The sequence below is a fragment of the Plutella xylostella genome, chromosome 18 (assembly GCF_932276165.1).
Source record: "Plutella xylostella chromosome 18, ilPluXylo3.1, whole genome shotgun sequence".
NCBI lineage: Eukaryota > Metazoa > Arthropoda > Insecta > Lepidoptera > Plutellidae > Plutella > Plutella xylostella.
The window spans coordinates 7,356,048-7,377,577 of NC_063998.1; the positions used below are offsets into that span (position 1 = coordinate 7,356,048).

The window sequence follows — 21,530 nt, forward strand, 5'->3', positions numbered from 1 at the left end:
TGTACCACGTCTGATGTCTCCAAATCAAATCATACCTAAGTACTACCTTGTCTGTATGGTGAGGTTTTGAGACTTCAGGAAGCAAACAGAACGTTGCTTGATTGAATAAGCCTCTATTTCCTAGTCGATTGGTGAGCCGAGGACGACTCGAACTTTAGGTACTCCATAGATCAAATAATGTTTGTTCTGCGAAGTTTTTTACATGAGTTTCAATACCACCTCCCACTGTTCAGCTATGAGTAGCCAAACAGCTGAAAGTGGCACTATTTTGACTTTGACTATCAGTGACCACTTTTGATATTACCTATGCATGTATTAGACATGGATATAAACACGTTTGAAGATGACAGAAAAGGGAGATATGGTTGAGAGCTGAGCAAAATGAAATTGGTTCTGTTTACTTTTGGATATCATTTCTACTATCCGGACGGGTTAACTTGGCACCTGGCTGACCTGATGCCATACATTAAGTGGATTAATTACCACACCCAAGTGGATATCCCTGCAATTAATTGCAGGGTTATCCACTTCATGCCTACTGGTTCTTGTCAACCACATGCTTGAAGTCCTGGCTGACCCATAATTTAAAGACGTTCTCAGCGTTTCAGCTTTTCACGGCCATTCCATTTGGCTCTACTTCTAGTCATGTCCAGGCTCCCACCTCGACTACTCCCGTACCTGTGTGAAGGTGGTCCTATGCCGTCTCCTGTCTAACACCACGTCTACTCCTTACCTGTGTGAAGGTGGTCCTATGCCGTCTCCGCGCGGGGGTGGGGCAGGAGGCGGTGGTGGGCGTGTGGCCGGCGTGCTGCGGGCCCAGCGCCGGGGACAGAGCGGCTCCCGCGCCCCCGCCGGGCTCCGGCTTTAACTTTTTGAACGCGCCTTCCGCTGCAACAAGGAGAATAAAATAAGAATTAAAAAAAATGGGAGTGGGAGGAGGTGGAGTCATGGAGGTCAAGGATGGTAGACAGTTGTTGCTGAAAAAAGACTCGGGAAGAAAAACGGTTGCTGGCGTGCCATTGGAGTATACACCTGAGTCCGCGTTGTTCTATGATAGTACCAAACGAAGAAGATAATGGTGGCTGTAGAAAAAAGAGCCGGGAAGTATATAATAATAATATAATAATAATAATTTATTCAGAAAAAGCTTAAATCTAATTACAAAATTGCATCAAACTCAAACTCAATTTTTTTTATTCATCGTAAAAATATAAAATTTTCTGATGAACGTCAATTTTTACAAACTACTCTCCGTTCGGATAAGGGGAGCTCTTTCTGTCTAAGGAGAAGAACGGAGGCAAGAAACTCCTGAGCCATCTTTTCAAAAAAAGACTTAATTCTAGTTAGTATACAATACTTATAAGCTTAATAATAATTATAATAATAATATGAGCAGAGCTAACTATTTATCACAGCCATGCATTAACGTCCTCTAAGTAATCATCAATTTTATAATAAGCTTTTTTACAGAGTTTCTCTTTAATGTAACACTTAAACATCTGTGCCTGAACTAGGCCAGAGACCTGTACATCAGGCATCAGCGCTCCTCCAATAGAATTATAATAACAAAGCTGTGCATATGTAAGTACTGAATATTATTAAAATTATATAAAATTAATTAACTTAAAAAATAAATTAATTTAAAAATAAATAAATTAAATGAATGACAAACAAACTTTCCTTAAATAAAGCTAGCTAGATCAATCTACAAAATTGATGGTGGCTAGTAGTTTAATGGCTTGGGTATTATATAGTACCCAGGGGACGTGGCTGTGCAACATCAAAGAGTGGACCGGTGTAAAAACCGTGGAAGAATTATTTCAAACAGCCAGGAATAGAGAGCGCTGCAAAGAGCTGACTGCCAACCTCCAATGATGGAGAGGCACTATAAGAAGAAGAAGGGACAAAATTTGGTGTTACAGAAGATAATAAAATATATATGTATAGACCCGAGTCCGCGTTATTCTATGATCAAATCAAGAAGAAAATGGTTGCACTAGGCTGCAACCTACAGAAGTAGTGGAGAGGTCGTTTAAAGAAGAAGGAGGCACTTAACAAAAATCGCGTTACAAAAAAACTCACTGCAAGCCTTATTTATTGAATGAGAAACCAACAATGGAAGTGCTTCAACTTGACCCATCGAATAAATAATTTAAGATTGCATTGATTTCCTTTCATTTCATTTATGAAGTGAAAGGGATTTCATCCTAAATGGATACCATCGATATAATAAAAGTACAGGATGTATTATGTTTACAGATTCTAGTCGTTTCAATTACGTCTGACAGGTGCGGCAATCGAATTCTCAAAAATCTTTCAATGCAATTTTATATATTTTTCAAAATAAAGCAATGTTTTCTTTCAGTATAATTTTCTATCTACATTATTAAGAGTACTTCCCCTTCAGGTGGTATCAAAAAATTCCACCCTGTATATGATCAGCCAACAACCGTCTAATACTTGCTAGGGTAGGCTTCTCCGAGCAAAGAAAACGATAAACCAAGCATTCTAAACGATTAAGTAGGATATGGCGTCACGCTTCCCTGTTCCTAACTTGTACAGGCCAAACGCAAGTCTTCAAAATAGCTGAACCTGAAATATGTAAAGTAAATCCTGAAATGAGCCGCGTAACCGGATAGGGTCGGGTGTGACGCCTCTCGGGGCAAAGAAACCGTTTGGCAGCCGCTGGCATTTGCATAGCGGCGATCGATGCCGCTTGCCCTAGGTCAAGTTCGCCGGCCACCGCCGACTAATTGTAATTGCGTTTCCTCCACTAACGCCGGTAACCCAATGATTCCAAGACACCGACCCTGATTCCCGCCTCCTCTTGTTTACATTACAATCCTACCATTTTCCATGAAATGCTACTCCCAAGATTCCGTGTCCTGCCATTACTCCAGTAACGCAATACTCCTTCTAACTGGCTCTCATGCGCGACACATCAAACGTGCGCTCTAAGCGTTTCTCTCTCTGAAAAATTCGCATATTGGCAACGTAATCAGTTTACCTTCGGTTTCTCTGAGCTTTCGAATTAAGGGGGGAAGTTTTAAAAGCGACGGAGGTTGTTCTGCCAAGTATTCATGCATTCCCTTTGACGGTGTCCCAGCTACTTATTAATTAACATCGGGGCTAAGTGTTTGCGTCCGCGGTAAACGGGGCCTTTTAACGTTTAAAAGGTTGCTTTTTTAGTCGCTTCCCTGTGTTTTTAGGGGCTTTGGTGGCAATTTTTCTGGTTTGAAATTTTAGTCGACGTTTTAGAAAAATGCAATTAACCTATTAGAGGACGCTTGTATGTAATTTTTTGGTCAATGCTCGTCCTGTTTTTATATTATCGGAGCGTTCAGTGTAGTTTAGTGGTGGAGAATGTTGATAACACTGCGATTCAGTACAAAACCTTAGTGTTAAAAAGTATCACATTCAATAATCATCACTCTATTACTCGTAACAATCAATTACTTAGATGATAGATAATCTATCAATACAAAACCATCAATTCACATGTGATGGTATCTCACTTGACTTGTGCCCACCGAGCCAAGATACGCCGCTGAACAATATTTACTTGTATCTCAACAGAAGGGAACATTTGTGGGGCGTGCGCGAGACTCAATGTAACTTGTCATTAGGGTGGTAATCCCTAATTACTGTCATCACGACGATTGACACACGCGCCATCTGTGAGCGGTGTCGGGTGCCGCCATTGTTGCACTACAAATGTACCCAAAATGTACCTATTTGTGAATCGGCATACAATTCTTGGTGTAGTTGTGACAGATTGGGTGACTGCTACTCGTTTTGGTGTAATTATTGTGGAATATCGCCAAATATGTATGTAGCATTATTATTCACAATAGATTTGCTTTACAAAAATATAATTTTAGTTTAATGCAACAATAGTTCTCTCGATTGTTGCTTGAAAACTGTTGTTGCATATGGGTTACAACCTGGTTACAACAGACTGCATTGAACCTGTTTTTGTTGGAAACATAATTAATTCATAATTAAGTTGACCTACCACATTAGACACTACTACCGCCACCAAAGTGTTGTATCACTTCGAAATACGATTGTCCGCTGATGATGGGTTAAAAGCAGATAGGAGTAACGCAGTTATTTTATGACAACTTACTGCCAGTTTTAATAACTTTACCTACTTTCATATTATTTTGACACATAAAAAGTTACACACTGCCAAAATCGTAATGAAAGACCAGTCATCGGTAGGAAGAGTTACTGAAACTCGCAGTTATAGTTCTAACTTCTATGATTTTTATAATATGAGAGTGGATGGCCAGTTGGTGACATATGCCACCAGCCAGGCCCGACGCCCCGCGGGCCGCCGCGGGTGGCGCAGGGCGCGGCTCTGATAGAAATCATTCATACGTATTTATAGCTTAGGTTTATAGTTTTATTCATAGGTTGGATCCGCTAAATCGATGTGCAAAGTTGAAAAAACTTTCTAAGAACCAAAATCGTATATTTTCTTTTACATCTGATGCGATGATTTATATTGCAATAAGTACATAAGTACTTGCTTTTACAATATAAGTTATTTTAAGGCCATTAATATGGGTATGGTCCATATTCCCTGGAGCCGTCTCCACAAAATATGCTTAGGTACCTGTAAAATTTCTGATTGTTAAAATGAAATATTTGCCGCTTAATCCACTATGGAGTTCAGAAATGTTGTTATTGTACTCGTAGCATAAATACGATACCTATTTAACTTTGTATAATAATAATTAAAAAATTTCAATCATTGGTACAACTATAACAAACTGACCACATCCAACTGCAATAAATGTATTTATCTCTGCCACGTTTACTCATAAAGCTATTGCAACAAAAGTAAGTATACTTACACCAACTTTTTTTACAACTTCATTCACAAACTAAGCTCCAGCTGATCCTTTCAATCCGCATCGAATGTGAGCAATTACAATGGGTTTAACAGATTTTATGCGCGCGCGCACGGCCAAGGGGTGACGCGAAGACCAACTAAATCATTCTCTTTTCTGTTCGATTTTGTACTTTATCCCATGTTCTTAAGAATTATGAGTTTTGTTGAATGATTGTTGGTTTTACTGGTAGTTGGGTGCGAGTGAAGTGACTCTCTATTATGTCGAGTGGCTCTTTACACGAGATTGATTATGCGCATATTGGTTCGCTCTTTAGTACACTTTTAAGTGATTTTAGAAGTGGTTAGGGTCAAATGGGATTTAGTAAGATTAACCCATAATAAGTATTCATTGTTCTTTAAAAATACCTTCAACCGAAATATTATTAAACAATATGACTGAAAAATGCTAAATGCGTTATTTTGATACCATTAAAGATGTATCGATAAACAGTATCATAAATTCAGGCTTTGGTGAAACAGCATTTTAATAAACAAAACACATGTAACTTATAAAAATAGATAACCAACAGATATAAATTATCTAAACAATTTATGTAGGTAATTTGACTTTCTGTATGATATCATAGCATGACATAGCATGACATTTAAATATTTTATATAATCAATGATATCGATTCTGAAGGCGGAAATTTTAAATTTAGCGATGTCAAAACCTTAATTTCTTTGTTTAAAATTCGACTCTATGATTGTTTCCGTAAATGTCATTTTATGCTAGCAATTTTTTTAGTTTGACAGCGTTAAAATTAGAATTTCTGCCTTCAGAATCAACATCAATTTATAACTAATATTATTTGTACACCTTTACGGTAGACCATAGCAGTAGATTTAAAACTGACTTTGTAAACACCTGTCTGAAACCTATGTGTCACAAATAAATGATTTTGAAGTTTGAAGTTTGAAAAACCTAAAGACCAAATTCCGGCCACATTATAAAGGGTAGTGCTCACTGGGCACACTGCAGGTGCGGTGCGACACGCGACCGCCACGCGACACAGTTTATTGTAAACCACTTCATTGTGACAGCGCCCTTATGTCGATATGCGCCGGTCAATGTATCGGTGTTCGCATAGCAGCTGTCATTTAGTCAAGGTGTGTAAAAAGACTTAGGGTGAATTCGTCCAAACATCACGTTACACGAGAATAACTATACCGGAATTAAAATTATACGCGAGTAAATATCTAGGATAAGTACATTTGCATTCTACCAAGTTATACCATGATTAAATTGAATGAACGAGGAACGAAACTGTAATGCAACTAAAATAAAAATAGCTGCGTTTCAAAGCATGCAATAGAAATGACATGCCAACTTAGTTTGAATGGATTATAAAAGTATGAAATTTTTTATGTTTTAATATTTTATTCGCTGTTGTTATTCTGAGACTTTGCCTTTTAACGTACTTTTGTTTATGTTTTGACAGATGTGTTTATATGTCATTATGACGGTTTTCTAATCAGCTGATGTGCTGCCGCCATTACAAAATTACTCTCGGATAAGCTCGTTACACGGTCAATTTTGGCGGTATAACATTTTATTCTTGGGATAAGCTAGTTATCTTGGTTTCAGGTTGGGTAGAATGCAAAATCTGCTTACTCGCGAGTAACTGGTACTTTACTCGTGAGTAAAAAGTTACTCGACGTTGGTCGAATCCGCCCTTACAGGGATTTGCCATGACCAAAAATAAATAGTAGTATGTAAAAGGGTAGATTGCTGATTAACTGATGGCTGATTAATGTGGTGAGTAATGGTAGGTCAAGACGTATATTCATTCATGGCTGGCTGAATAACTAAGTGTCAATTTCTCCATTCTCGTTAGAGCATAACCAGGGAGTAGTGGTTAATTTTTGACACATATGTCATGAATTATATAGAGAGATGACGTTTAATTTATAAATCAATCCCTGTCGGTTAGATAACCGACAATGGAGAAATTTGCACTAAGCTGGTTACCGATACAGATTTGTCAGTTTAGCATACAGTGCTGTTATACATATGATCGCTGGTAGATATAGGGTCTTATGTGTATGTGTAAACGCCCTTAGAAAAGTATTTTCTGCTTTTAATGTTTAGTTATATAATTTTCACTTTGTCATTAATCGTCGTCAGTAAAAGCAATCATAAGTATCTAAGTAAGTCTATTAATTAGCGTAAAGTGGATTCCCTTTCTTCCGAGACGACACTTTTTTCTTGTTCAATTTTCAATTAATTCAGGTAATTTACTCAGGTAAATCTATTAGTAAATTATAGTAATAGTTATTTAATGATTCAACTATTTATTGACTAGTCAAATCCGGGAAGTGATGCGTGCATGTCGTGTATTAATATTATGTTTACGTATTTAAATTTATAAATAGTGACTATTTTATGTTTAAGTAAAATTTAAATACCCTCGATTGTAGTAATGTCTCAGTGGGATGTTTTGTGTTTCATTTCATTGTTATTGAGTAAGTATTTCAAATCTAATTATATTTATTTTTTACATAAATGTCGAATTTTATTATAAATTCCCCTTGGTTGATTTGTTTATTTTTGTCCATTTGTGTTTTGTATATCTACACCTAGGTAGAGTTATATCGTAAAATTCGTAAATAGCTTTGCACTTAAGTAAGCTAGTATTTTTGTAACGAATCAATAAAAAAAACACCGGTTTCAAACATCTATTCACCATAAGAATGCAATGCAACACTATCTCATAATGTTGTTTGTAGAAAAAAATGTGTGTGTATTCTGTACCTATACTGCCTATGCATAAGTACAGTCTTGTGGATAGCAACATAATTCTTATACGTTATCATTTAAATCAAGCTGCAAAAAACAAAACAAGTTGTAGTAAGTAACCATGGCGTCCGCTGCCAAAACTATTGGTGACCTAAGTAATTAAATGATCAATAAATTAACCCTAACAATCTTAATCTTTTTCAGGTACTCCCGTCACTCAATCTCAAGGATTATTAGGAGCTTTAAATGGATTAGGCAATGGGTTAAATAGTCAACTTAATCCAGGTATCAATCCTAATGCTAATGTTCTTAATCTCGCATCGTTGAATCTAGGCAGAAATAATAACCCTAACAGGTTTGGCTACCAGAACAATCAAAGACCTAACCTTGGAGGTTATAACAACATGAACACAAACCAAAATAAGGAGCAGATACTGGCCGATGGTCAAAAACTCCTTGAGAAATTGCAGAATTTGAATAAACAAAAGAATGAAAACAAACTGAATGGAAATAATAATAACAATAATGCCAACGGAGCCGGAAGCCAAAATATAGGCAATAATCCTAATGGAGGTTTTAGTAATGGTTTAAATAACAATTTCAACAAACCAGACACAATAAGTAACAACCTCAACCAAGGAGAAAGTAATAATGAAAAACCAATGAAACTCAAAACACTGACGAAAGTTAAATTTTTCTTTCAAGCTCAAGCAGTCGTTCCTGAAAATGAAGTGCAAACCAGGAATGAAACAGTTTACTTTTTAGATTTTAAATAAAGAATAGTAATTTTGAATTACTTTATTTTTTCTTTGCGTGTACATTCTCTTGTTTATTTTGACATTACACTTTGAGGAACTTGGCTGTATATTTTTGATATTTACCGATACTACGATAAATTGTAATTGGTCGTAGTATTGTACAACCTATTCTATTACATTATATTATCAACACGTCGATTCCGAGGACAATGTATAAAGAGTATTTTATATTTTACTTAATATATTTTTATTTTGTAATACTTGAATTTCGTATCCAGTAATAGTAAAACCGTTTATTTCACCAAAACTTTACTCTAAATAAATTGTACCTACAAACGCCATGGTCAGTTTGAACCGGTTAACTGGATATTAAACTTTAGACAAAAGGTACAAAGATGACGGATAGGGGAGTCTATAACAGTTTCAATCAGCACCAACTAGATAAGTACCTCTCATCAAATGACGAAATGACCAATACCCGCTTTTAACTAAACGCAATTAAGTATACATTCTCGTGTCCACATATCACGTAGAGATACATGCGAGTAATTACAATACCAATTAGAGTAATATTGCAAACAATCGGCCGTCGGCCTACGTCATGAATACGAAATGTCGTCACTAACGACCCCCCCCCCCTGTACTCCGCTACACCCCCCTGCGTCGCGCGACTGAAATTTCAAGTCGCACAGCCATTGTGGAAGTTACGTGCCGTACATTTAAAAGCTGCTTCTGCGGGATGTAGGTGTGTTGGTTTGAGATGTGTTCTATTTGTATGGTAAGTATAATAATCGGTATTTTTGGAATTAGGATTATTTATGTTTGGAAATATGAATCCTCAAGTGACATATCACCTGGGTTGGGCACTGAGCAGTCATCAACAGACGCTATAGGTAATCTGGCCGGCCAATCCTTTCACCACGGTGATCACCTAGTCTTTACCTCTAGTGTTTGTCACTGACAGTGTGTTTAGAAATCTGAACTTGGGATTCTAATGGTTTATTCAAGTCCTACAAACTTAAAGTGAATACTTGGTCTATAGTTAGGGATACTTGGGGTAGTATATTATTTTTTTATTAAGTTATTCACTAACAGTGACTGGGTAAACATGTATGATAGCTATAGCCCATGGTGAAATAAAAACAAACCATTTGCGACATCATCACATCACAGTTGTTTAGCTGGAGGTTAGGTTAGGTTCACCAGTAACAACAAATAAACCTATAAGTAATCTAACCTTCAACTAAACCTTACTCACTAATCAGCGATTTCCTTGTCTTAGTTCCACTTTATTCCATCTCATTCATACTCTATACCTATACTATGCACATCTATACACCTACCATAGAATACACGAGAGATAGAATAGACACGGGAACTAAGGCAGGGCACGTCCCGCCGTCAGCGCGCGGCGCGGCGCACAGCCGGGGACGTGAGCTCGCTCCAGCCACCGAGGGGTTACACTAGCTTTACAATAAAAAAGTCACGAGAGAAGTCCACCAACCCGCACTAGGCCAGCGTGGTGGACTAGGCCTAAAACCCTTCCTTCATTGGAAGGAGACCCGTGCCCCAGCAGTGTGGACGTGATGGGTCGTGATGAAACATAATTATTTGAAATTATTAATACTATAATAAATAAATATATATAAATATGTTGGGACATCTCACACACGGCCATCCGACCCCAAGCTAGGCAGAACCTGTGTTATGGGTGTCGGACAGCTGATATATCTACACAAATACATAGATAGATAGATACTAAATATAAATATCAACACCCAAGACCCGAGTACAAATATCTGTTTTTAAACAAATATCTGCCCCAGCCGGGAATCGAACCCGGGACCTTCGGCTCAGTAGTCAGGGTCACTAACCACTACGCCATTCGGTCGTCATAATATTGTGATTATAATATGTTAATCTTAAGTATAATGACGAGTAATGCTTATTTATCAATAAATGAATATGAATATGATGATCATGTGATGAGAGAACTCATGCATTAGTGGAGCGGTGGTAGCTCAGCCAAGAATCCTCTTCTCTCGCCAGAGATGAGGGTTCTAATCCTGGCCCTGACATGTAAGTACCAATGAGTTCTTCGGAATTTAGGTAGGCACAATGTATATCATCGCTCTTAAGGGTTACGGTGAATGGAAACATTGCGAGGAAACCTACACATGCATATCTAGATTTAGCACAGCTAAATATATGTGAACCCACCAACACCTACTGGACAAAAGTGTAGTAGGAAATGGTCTTATCTTTTAGGAAGACAGTTTAGACCTAGGGGATATGCACAAAGGTTTCATTCGAGAGGGCCAGGTGCAGGTACTTACTCCACAAAGAGAATAGAAGAGAATAGTCATGCATTTGTGAATTTAATGTTATGAGTTGTATGTTAAATGCATCTTGTTAAAATCGCAGTTAGCGTAGCAGCACTCTGGAACTTCGTTTTTAGTAATCTAGAGTGACCCTCCTAGCAATGGATGGAACCGTATTCAGGGTAGGTCCGCGGTTGCAAAAGTACAGGCGGGTGCATGAAGGGAGTCTCTCCGAGTAACTAGGTATTCCTTATACAGTATGAAAATGCACTGCTCACAAGAATTATATCTACTTGACACACTTCTTCTTCTTCTTCTCTTCTACCTGAGCCTCATGTCGGCGTACTTCTCGCAAGCCTCTCAAGTGAGCCAGTTCTTTCATCTCTTGGTACGGCACGACCTTACCTTGTTCTTCATAACTTTTTCTTTGACTTCCTCGCTTTCCCCCTATTTAGCCTTCGATAACGTTTGTGGCAAAATATCGTGTAGTAGAAAATTATGACCTATTTATGTTTCCTCTCGGGTTTACATTGTATTTACTGTACTTTTACACTACTGTTTACATTGTTCATCATTTCTGTCCAGCTTATTTTTTCCATTCTTCACCAGCACCACATTTTCGACGCTTCTATGTAACTATTTTAATTTTCTTCTGATTGACCAGGTTTTACAAACATAAAGTGCAATGTCTTTATGAAAAACTTCTTCACAGATTAAGGGATCTTCGATGATAGTCAAGTCTTCCTTTTTGTAGAGCACATGTTTAGTTGCTACTTTATATCCATTGTGCTCCTAGAGTGCAGTGTAATTATACAGTGCAGATATTTTAAATTGGTGGCTGGTGTGATTGTTGTGTAGTAAATTTTAATTGACGTTGTAGTGGCGGAATGGAAGATATTGCGGAAGATTCTGAGGCCAACAAGAGGATAATATGGGGAATGGAGGCAGAGGTACAATCGGGAGATCGAAAATATTGTGTCCAAGCCAAACATCATCGAAAAAATAAGACGATTCCAGTGGCTAGGATATGTACAAAGGATGGGAAAGGATCAGGCTGCAAGAAAAGCCTATGTTGATCAACCTTCTAGGCGTCGCCCGGTGGGGCGTACAAGACACTGCTGGAAAGACGAAGTCTCCAAAGACTTGATAGAGCTGAATGTGTCCGACTGGACAACATTTTAATGTCATAGGCCAAATCCACTTCGGGTCGCTGAGTCAGCAAAGTAAGTAAGTTGTGATGTGGTCAGTTTCATTCAGATTAATTTTGAGGCCGTATTGTTGAAATGCTAAATTCATTTCATTGGGAAGCAATTCCATGTCTAAGCTGCAATGTTGTCCGAAAATCTGATGAAGGTATTCAGCAGCTTATCGAGGATTGTCTTAACTTTTCATAGTTGTAAGTAGTGAAACGGCCCTTTCAGAACGGAATTTTAAATTTACAAAGACAAAAACATTTGAGTTTGAGAAATGTCCAATATTTTACAACAACTACAGTTTTTTTAGCATGAATGTAATTTTTATTGTAGAACTTTCACTGTAGGTCATAGGTCACATACCTACGTATTATTTACCTACTACAGTTTATCATAATCACAACCTCCGGGAAGAGTACCGACGCAGTGAGAATATTGATAATAATGGTGAATTATTATTGTGAAATTCCGCTAATTATCAAAGAACAAATTAAAAGTATTTTTAAAATGAATTGAAAGTTTTATTTATTGTTTCCGACTATGCGTTGATTTCTTTTATATGAAACAATCGAATTACAAGTGCTGCACTCAATATTGTGTATGTAATAGTAGTTTTTTAATTCATGTTATTTAATTCATGTTTTTTTATTTAATTTAATTGATATTTTAAATTAAAATAAATAGGTATGTGCAGTTAATTATGTTATTTTAATAAAAAGTAAAGTTAAAATAAAATTATTAAAATAAAATTTTCGTAACAAAAATTGGGACCGGCTATACTACGGCGGCGGCGACATAGCATTATTTAAATTCTAAATTTTAAAAATTTGAGCATAGAGATTTTTGTAGTAATTTCAGACGTAGGGAAGAATTAAACATTAATATCCCGCATGACTGTGGTAACTAAGATATGTATTTGTTGTTAGGTACCTTGAGAGTATATTGATTCTGAAATTTGAAACCCTCGAAAACCTTGTGCTACTCCCTTTATTCTGTAAAGCTCTTTTAGCTATTGTTTCAGTTGGGAGTGCCTTTTTTAGTTATGTTTGTAACTATTGACCTTGACGTTGTAATGCAACTCATGCAACACATTCCTTACTATTTTAGGTAAAAATATGCTCTATAGGTCTATTAATTGCGGAGGTAGGTTGTCAAAGTGGAGCGTGTTTTTCATAAAGAGGAAATTTTACGTTAGGGTCATGAAGACAATTTGCAGGATAAACTAATGGTCAGTAAGAAGCCATAAGCGAAGAATTTTAACCTTAATTTATGACCTTAACGTCTATTTCGCACATTAAAATACTAATACTTAGAATTACACCACCTATGTATAACATATATAATATATATACTACACCTATATATAATGCATTCGTATATTATGAAAACTGAAAGGTGTAGTGTTTAGTGACCCTTACTGCTATGCGGTGCTAGCGTGGGATAGCTTACATTGTAAAGAAAGAAATATTATCAGTAAAGTCACTTGTGGTGTTTTTGTCATTCATACGATTCGCGATGGTGGCTAATATTTACAATAGCCAATTTAATTCGATTTTTTTTTGGTAACGTTTCGTTGTACGTATACTTATTAATTTGTCCGGGGAGCAGTCTTATGAAAGTTGTTATATTGTTGTTATTTTTGTATCTAACAGTGATACTTGTAATGTGATACATATACCTACATAAATATATGAAATATAAATTACTGCACTAGTTAAATGTAGATCTTTTTCGAGGGATGACCGAGAAATCCACTGTTATCAAGACATGTTTTTATCACAGCTTGTCTAGGTAAGAAGGTACGTAATTAAACTATTAAACTCACACATAATATGTATAATTATGCGTAAAAGTAATTTGTTAAGTACATGCTTATTACAGTATTTCTGTGTCTTATTGTGTCGGTACCAAATACAAGAGATAGACTAGGGAGTGCCTCATAAATGCGTCAAAAATAATGTAATATTTTTACGTTTCACGACGCTTACGGCGTTGTGTTCTTTGATTGTGAAACTATTGAACTATATTTGTTTTAATTATCAAATGAAAGAATAAAAAATAACATAGCTACCACTGAATGAATACTGAACAGACAGACTAGTGCTTACTAACCTGAGTGGTCCTGCAGCGAGCGGGACAGCGGCGGCGCGGGCGGCGTGGGCGCGTGCTCGCCGGCGTACAGCCCGCCGAACTCCTCGGCCGAGCTGGACGACGCGTTGCTGCACTTCCGGCCCTTGTCCGGCGAGTACTTGGCCTCGGCCGGCGCCTGCTGCTCCTCCAGCAGCCCGCCCACGCCCAGCAGCCCGCCCACCAGGTTCGGCCGCAGCTCCTCCATGATCTTGGCGCCCTGGTGGCACCCGCCGCCGCTCGTGAAGTTCAGCTGGCGGCTGAAGAAGGCCGGGAAGATGTTGAACTGCTGCGGGTCGGGCAGCGGCAGCGGCGGGCCCTCGGCCGCCGCGCACGCCGCGCTCTTGAACTCCACCGTGGGGGGCCGCGGCCAGCGCTGCTCGCAGTCCGTGCCGGGGGAGCCGCCGTCGCCGTCGGGCCTCACGCGGCGCTCACTGACTAACCACATTATAGTGACGACGCGCCGCGCGCACGAGCGCAAGCCGCCCCGCTTTTAATTGTCGGCGACTGCGCGAGAGGGGCTCACTCTGCCGCGCGCGGGAGCGACAGGGACGCCGGTACAAGATACCCCCATAATCGATGTAAAATCTTTATAGGGATGCTGCGTGGGGCTAGCGGCCGGGCGGGCGGCCGGGGGCGGCGGGAAGCAGCCAATGGGCGGCCGGCCCGGCGCACGGCGCGCTGTGATTGGCCGGCGCGCGGGCGGGGGTGCGTCGCCGCGACACCGCTCCGGGCAGATACGCTTTTGTTTGTTTTATTGTCCTCATTGTTTCTCGGCGATCTTGCGTTTAAAGTTTATGCATTGCACAATATCTTGGTTCCATCACATATGCCGTCATTGAAAGTACCTCTGTGAAAATACTGTTACATTATGCTGTATGAACAATAAATAGTGTCGTGTCGTTTTCATGAACTATGAGGTTGTGTATGCCCTTCGTTTCAGGTTTGTGCGGAGTAAATAATCGATACTCCGATAGCCCGCCGCGCCGCTGTCGCTGTCGACGGGCGATATTCACTGACATGGCAAATAGCTTGGTTTACTGCCATCGAAACGATCTACCTGTCTGGCACAAATGTAGGTTTCAAATAAGAAATATTGGTGAAGGAAGCTTTTCGATTGACCGATATTTTACATAGCTTTAAAGTACATAGATTTTTATTTAATCCGAGTTTTTTAAGCTTTAAAGTACAGTTTTTAAGCTTTAAAGCTTTTTAGCTTTAAAGTACATAGATTTTTATTTAATCGAGTTTTTTTTATTTAATCTAACAAATGGAATGGATTCAACTGCAAAGTCAACAGCACTTATTTTTATAAAGGAACTATGCAGATTTATCTCTGAAGAATTTATTTTTAATTAAAACAAATAAAAATATCAAATTGCCTACAACATTATCTATGGTTACATCACATCAGGCAACAAGTGCAGTATGAATTGATATATCTAGTTGGTATTGAAAGATAACATCTTTGTGTAACCCTTCTTTGCATACACCATGTGATGTTATGAATATCATTAGCGGTATCGGGTTAGCACGCCAAATGTTTTTTGTAACAAAGGTTTTAAAAAGAGGGCCATACAAAATATAGTAATATCAGCTATTGTTAGTAATACGGAACCGATACAGGACATATTATTTACGGTTAAATTTTTTTTTTTTTTTTTGCTTCATAAAAATTCAACCACACCACTTTCCAATCGAAATAAATATTATTAGGATAATTTTAAGAGCCTCTGTACGTGCACATTGTAAAGTTTGTTTACCCTCATATTCTCCTCGACCATTCCTAGCTAGGTAGGTATATGTCAATGAAACGATGACCCGATGGGTTAAATAAGTTCTCCGGTGGATACCACGAGCTGCCAAGTCGAGGGACGCCATTCGGTCCGCTGAAACGATTGGTTTGATCGCGGGTAGCCGGTAGTGGCTGCATGAGGAAGGTAGAGGAGTGAGTGTGGTGCTCCTTTATAGAGGCCTATTTATCTTCCTATCAACAACATGTGGTGTGATGATGATGGGAAGGTGAGTGGACTGATGATGATGGGACGTAGAGCTGTGGGTAGGTACATTGTTAAAATTACACTCACGAGTACAATTACACCTAAACGGAAAAGACTTGCTTCACTACACCGTCTTCAATAGGTATTAAACTAAAATTTAACAGCGCGTCCGAATATTACCAACTAAAAACGAAAATATGTTTATGAAATTCTAATAAAAAAATTTATTCAAATAGCGGTCTATTTGGTGTCTACATTTTATAAATTATGGAACTTTTTCATTGCTCGTGAGTGTAATATACTTTTACCTACATTACATATAACATGTAATGTAACTAAGTGGTTTTTAACTCGAGCAGTACCTACACGAGGGGGAGTAAGTAAAATGCTGGAAACTTCATTCTCCGCTTAGTTTAATTGATTTCCCGTTCCTGCGAGCAAGAGTTGTTCAAGTTTACAACAAGTTTTTCAATGTGTGAGTGCACTTATATATTATATAGCTTTAGGTAAGTACATATAGTTTGTATGGAAATTATATAGGACTAGCTATTCCCGCGCGCTTCGCTTCGCCTTAAAAAGTTTTCTCGTGGGAATTCCGGGATGAAAAGTAGCCTATGTTCTTTCCCAGGGTCTAGACCCTTTGTATACCAAATTTCATTCAAATCCGTTCAGTAGTTTTGGAGTAGAAAGAGTAACAGACAGACAGACAGACAGACACAGTTACTTTCGCATTTATAATATTAGTTAGGATATAATATATATATATATATATATATATATATATATATTATATCCTACTACTATATCCTATATATACTGTAGTACGTAGACCACGTAGGTATATATATATATATATATATATTATATATCCTAACTAATATATAATATATATAGTTAGGATTGATGGAATCGGAGTAATATAAAATATACCTACGTGGTCTACGTACTACAGTACCTACTGTATTATATGTATTATTCTGTGGTAAGTAAGTACCTCCTACGTAAATTCATATGTACTTACGTACATCTGAGAAAAGTTCAATTTATATTTAGAATATCCTAATCCTAACTAATATAATAAATTTAATGCGAAACTAACTGTGTCTGTCTGTCTGTCTGTTACTCTTTCGCGCCAAAACTACTGACTGGATTTGAATGAAATTTTGTATACATAATTATGGTCTAGACCCTCAGAAAGAACATACTTTTTTTCCACGTTAAAACTTTTTAAGGCGAAGCGAAGCTCGCGGTATCTGCTATACCTAATATAAAGTTAAATAATTTTACAGTTAGTTGACTTGTCAGCTCCCAGCGAGTGTTCTGTAGGTTTTGTGTAATGTTATGCCTGCTGTTTATGAAATTCACAGTTTAATAGAAAACATTTTTCATATTGAGATACAGTGAAAATGGCCGGTGCCAATGTTTGCTCGGTAGTCTTAGTAAAAAAAATAATCTTAAAATTATTGATAAATAATTGGAATTGAACACCATTAAGGACTTATAACTTTTAATACCCAGTACCTAACCATTAAAACTAACTATTACCACCCACTCATGCAAATAGGTGTATACCTAGCCAACTAAGACACTGTAAACTAAAACGCCTTTCCCAACTCGGCACATAAGATTGAACTCGCATAAGTGGAGCGGGCTAATTGTAAGGAGCGAAGCTGGGCCCAAGTTTTAATGTGGGCCCAAACTTCAGGGCAGGGTGTGAAAATTTCATGCGAGTAACTTTACCTCGGCACACGTCAGAGCCTTGTCAAGTACTCTCTGGAGTTTACATACCGAGTGTACTGACGAAGTAATTATGAGTGTGTAGTTGCTTATAGTTATGTATTATTTACTTAGCTACTATTTTAGAATGAATATCTATAGGTACAATGTATAAATCATAACATATTATGTAAAGATTTTAGAGGTGTTCCACTTGCTTAGTCTTGTCAGAACTCATAATACCGTTTTAAAATAAAGCTTTCATTTACGGATGTCATATAGGTACTAATAAATATTAGTATAGTGCCACAATCTTATCTGTTCCGGTGGTCAAAATGCGTACTAACGAGACGTCATTGTCAAACGTCATTTCATACTCTGTGCGTTATTTGAGTTGTCAATTTGTTATTTAATTTGTTTTGTGATTTTCTGGGTGTAATAATGCCAAAAGCGCTGAAAAGTGATGCAAGAAAAGTAATACTAGATATATTGGCTTTTATGCAAGAAGAATAACGTATTCAGGCGCCTTTAATTCCGTTTGAAAAATCGGAAGAACGAGTTGCAGCGGTTACAGGTTAGTGTTGCCAAATATGACGAATAATTTTACCCATATACTCACATGTAATTTTATTAATATTTTCCCGAGAGACCCGTACCCCAGCAGTGGGGACGGGATGGGTCGTGATGAAAGTATATAAGCTTTATTTTTCTTTGATTACAGGTGTGAGTGAAGCTGCGAACCTATACCTTAGGCAGTATACCAAGAATAATTTCTCGCACCTGCAGTGATTTTAGACGAAATAATGATGATTAATGATCATCATCTTCTTCTTCCACTACGAGTATCAAGGGTTGGCTGGAAGAAATTGATTTTTGACAATTAGCCTTTGTACGGTGGCCTGCGCCTAAAAGTATACAGGCGGAGTTTTTAAAATAGCGATCTCAAGCTCACATGCTGCTCAAGCACATCCACATAAACACCACTGCTACACACATCACACACATCACGTCCTCAGATTTATAACAGATGTAGCTGGTCCCTTCATAATCAAGGATCGCTATTTTAGGTACATTGTCTGAATTTCTTTTAATTTTATGCTCTTGTTTCTTGTTACTTGAATGTAATATATGAAAATAATAAAGTGTTCATAAATGAATAAATAATAATTAAGTACTTAATAGTTTCTTTTAAGTCTATCTATCTCGTTATTCCCACTACCCACAGATATTACCTATATAATTGTAAAATCTAGATTTAATGTCTTAAGTATATCAGAACATAATCAGGACTAATTTTGTTTCTGTTCGCCGTGGACAAATTTTTTATACAACAAATGTCGTTTGATATATTATATCCTCTTTCATTTAGAATCGACCATTTAGAAATAGGCAAAATTTAATCGATGGCATCACTGGTTTCGATCACAACGACGTCGCCACCGGAACAGATAAGATTGTGGCACTATAATAATTCGTGTTATTAGTCTATGCCGAGGTTATCTGTAATTTAATTTAGGGTAAGCGCACACGGCCCACAATTAATAAGTGATAACTTTTTGTAGGAGGAAAATATAATGTAGTGATTGCTATAGTGCAACGTAGGGTACTTACACGTCCTAGTTAGGTAGTTAGAAGAATTAAAAACGGCCATCTTTCTGTCCAGCAAAAAGTTGGTCGTGTGTGAGCACCCTAAATTAGAGTATAAGATGTAGGATGTAGGATACAATGTAAGATGGTAAAAATGGCACTTATAGTAAGCCTAAACTCGGCACTCAGGTGGTACCTAATTCTGAACAACTTACGAACTGAGACCAAAAATCCCGAAAAAAATATACATAATATAATCTTAAGTAATTAGGTAATTAATCATCATTTGACCCTTTTACCATGGGTAAAGAATTTTTTTCAAGAAAATTGTATATAATCACTGCAGAGTCAGCTTCTTTTGGCTTACTGCACGACTTTTGTAATAAGAACCTGGTTCCATTTTATTGAGATTTTTATTTTACTTTATTGTTTTTTACCCAGTACAGTTGTAAAAAATAATGTATTCTCATTTTGCTATACTATCATTAAATAAAACGGAAAAATAAAACACAAAAAGAATTTCGACCTTGCCAGGATTCGAACCTGGAATCTTCTGATCCGTAGTCAGACGCGTTATCCATTGCGCCACAAGGCCGATGATAACATAAGACGAATATTAGCAATATTTAGCTACACGTTCGTTAACTGGGTTTATTTTTAGTTATCTTGTGTTTATAGCGATACCAGTGATTTAATTAGCGTAAATTGCTTATTACTTTATACCTATACGAGTGATGTATGATATTTAAGTACTGCTACTAATAGTTATGTATTTAGCTATGGATACGCATTGTTATTCATACAAAATGGATAAAAGCTAAAATAACATAAACATAATACCTATGTCCCTTACCTTAAGGGTTAGGCAGTTAAGTATTATAATATGTTAGTTTACACAATTTATGTACGTTTTCCACTTACTTGATTCTGATCGAAGATCTTGATTGATCTGAAGAGCAAATTCTAAGAATTTCGATGTGCGTAATAAATTGAAACGCAATAGATATAATTTTATTTCTATTTCTAAACTCGTAATTATCTATACGCTGCGACCAATTTACGGACAAATACATGAATGATGAGCCGATGGAAATTGCAACATTTGTTTGATCCAGATGTGAGCCCCGCCCCGGCTATACAGCCAGAGCTTATACAGGGTGATGTCGGAGCGAGGAGCCAAATTACAGGGTGTTCGGCGACAATTACTGCCACGTGGCGATATTCCGATATGTTTTGTTAGTTGGCGCGGTTTTGTTTTTAGATTTTCATATATGTTTGTTATTCCTATAAAATTTATTTAATCAATAATTATTTAAAAAAAATACTCATTGCAAAAAATAATTTAGGTAAACATGTGTAAATTTTCTATCAGCTAATCTAAAGCATAGCAATTCTAGATTATTCCTTTGCTGAAACGTGCATTGTTGCATAATGCACTGATTTTTAGGCATTTATAAACATATTGGCGCATCCTGGGCAATTAGCTATAGCTGTTGACGCTAATGTAACTGGCTAAAACTCTCAAGGCTGCCTGTAAGAGATCGCTCTTAGCGATACGGCCGACTTTATTTATGTCATCATCATCATCATCAGCCTATAGCAGTCCACTGCTGGACGTAGGCATCTCCCAAAGCACGCCACTGGATGCGATCCTTAGCGTTCCGCATCCAATCATATCCAGCCACCATCTAGCCGGAGGGCGTCCCACACTACGTTTGCATAGTCGCGGCCTCCACTCCAGAACACGTTTACCCCATCATCGGTCACCGGTTCTTCGACAGATGTGACCAGCCCACTGCCACTTTAACTTACTAACTCGGTGAGCTATGTCGGTGACTTTAGTTCTCTGTCGGATTACTTCGTTCCGGATGCGATCTTTCAGCGAGACTCCAAGCATAGCTCTTTCCATAGCTCGCTGAGTGACCTTCAGTTTGTGAACGGGTCCCACTGTAAGTGTCCACGTTTCAGCCCCATAGGTCATAACCGGTAGGACACACTGATCAAAGACTTTCGTCTTGAGACTTTCTGGTATGGGCGACGAGAAGACTTGACGAAGTCTGCCAAATTTATTTATGTGGTGTCAAAAAAGTTATATTCTATTCTCATCACGGTGACAAACGGTAGTCTAGCCCTAGTATTTGTCACGGGCAAGATGATCACCAAAATTTGACTTTACTAAGTAAATTTT

The 21,530-nt window shown here is 37.8% G+C and overlaps 1 protein-coding gene, 1 long non-coding RNA gene and 1 other non-coding gene across 3 annotated transcripts in view; 1 reads left to right on the forward strand and 2 right to left on the reverse strand.

Annotated features, from left to right (window-relative positions):
- The window catches only part of LOC105381722 (homeobox protein unc-42), a 28,113-nt gene extending 13,533 nt beyond the window's left edge, over positions 1-14,580 (reverse strand). Inside the window, exons 1-2 of the mRNA XM_038114120.2 lie at positions 14,025-14,580; positions 734-888 (exon numbers count right to left, since the gene is read on the reverse strand). Coding sequence (XP_037970048.2) covers positions 734-888; positions 14,025-14,487 — 618 coding nt within the window. The 5' untranslated portion in view covers positions 14,488-14,580. The remainder of the gene's footprint in view (positions 1-733; positions 889-14,024) is intronic.
- A 3,686-nt stretch (positions 14,581-18,266) lies between these two features.
- On the forward strand, positions 18,267-18,544 carry LOC125489846. Its single transcript, XR_007267274.1, has 2 exons — positions 18,267-18,329; positions 18,477-18,544. It is a non-coding gene; the product is annotated as an uncharacterized LOC125489846 (long non-coding RNA).
- A 1,320-nt stretch (positions 18,545-19,864) lies between these two features.
- Positions 19,865-19,937, reverse strand: Trnar-acg. The gene has a single exon. It is a non-coding gene; the product is annotated as a tRNA-Arg (tRNA).
- Between the last annotated feature and the right edge of the window lie 1,593 nt (positions 19,938-21,530).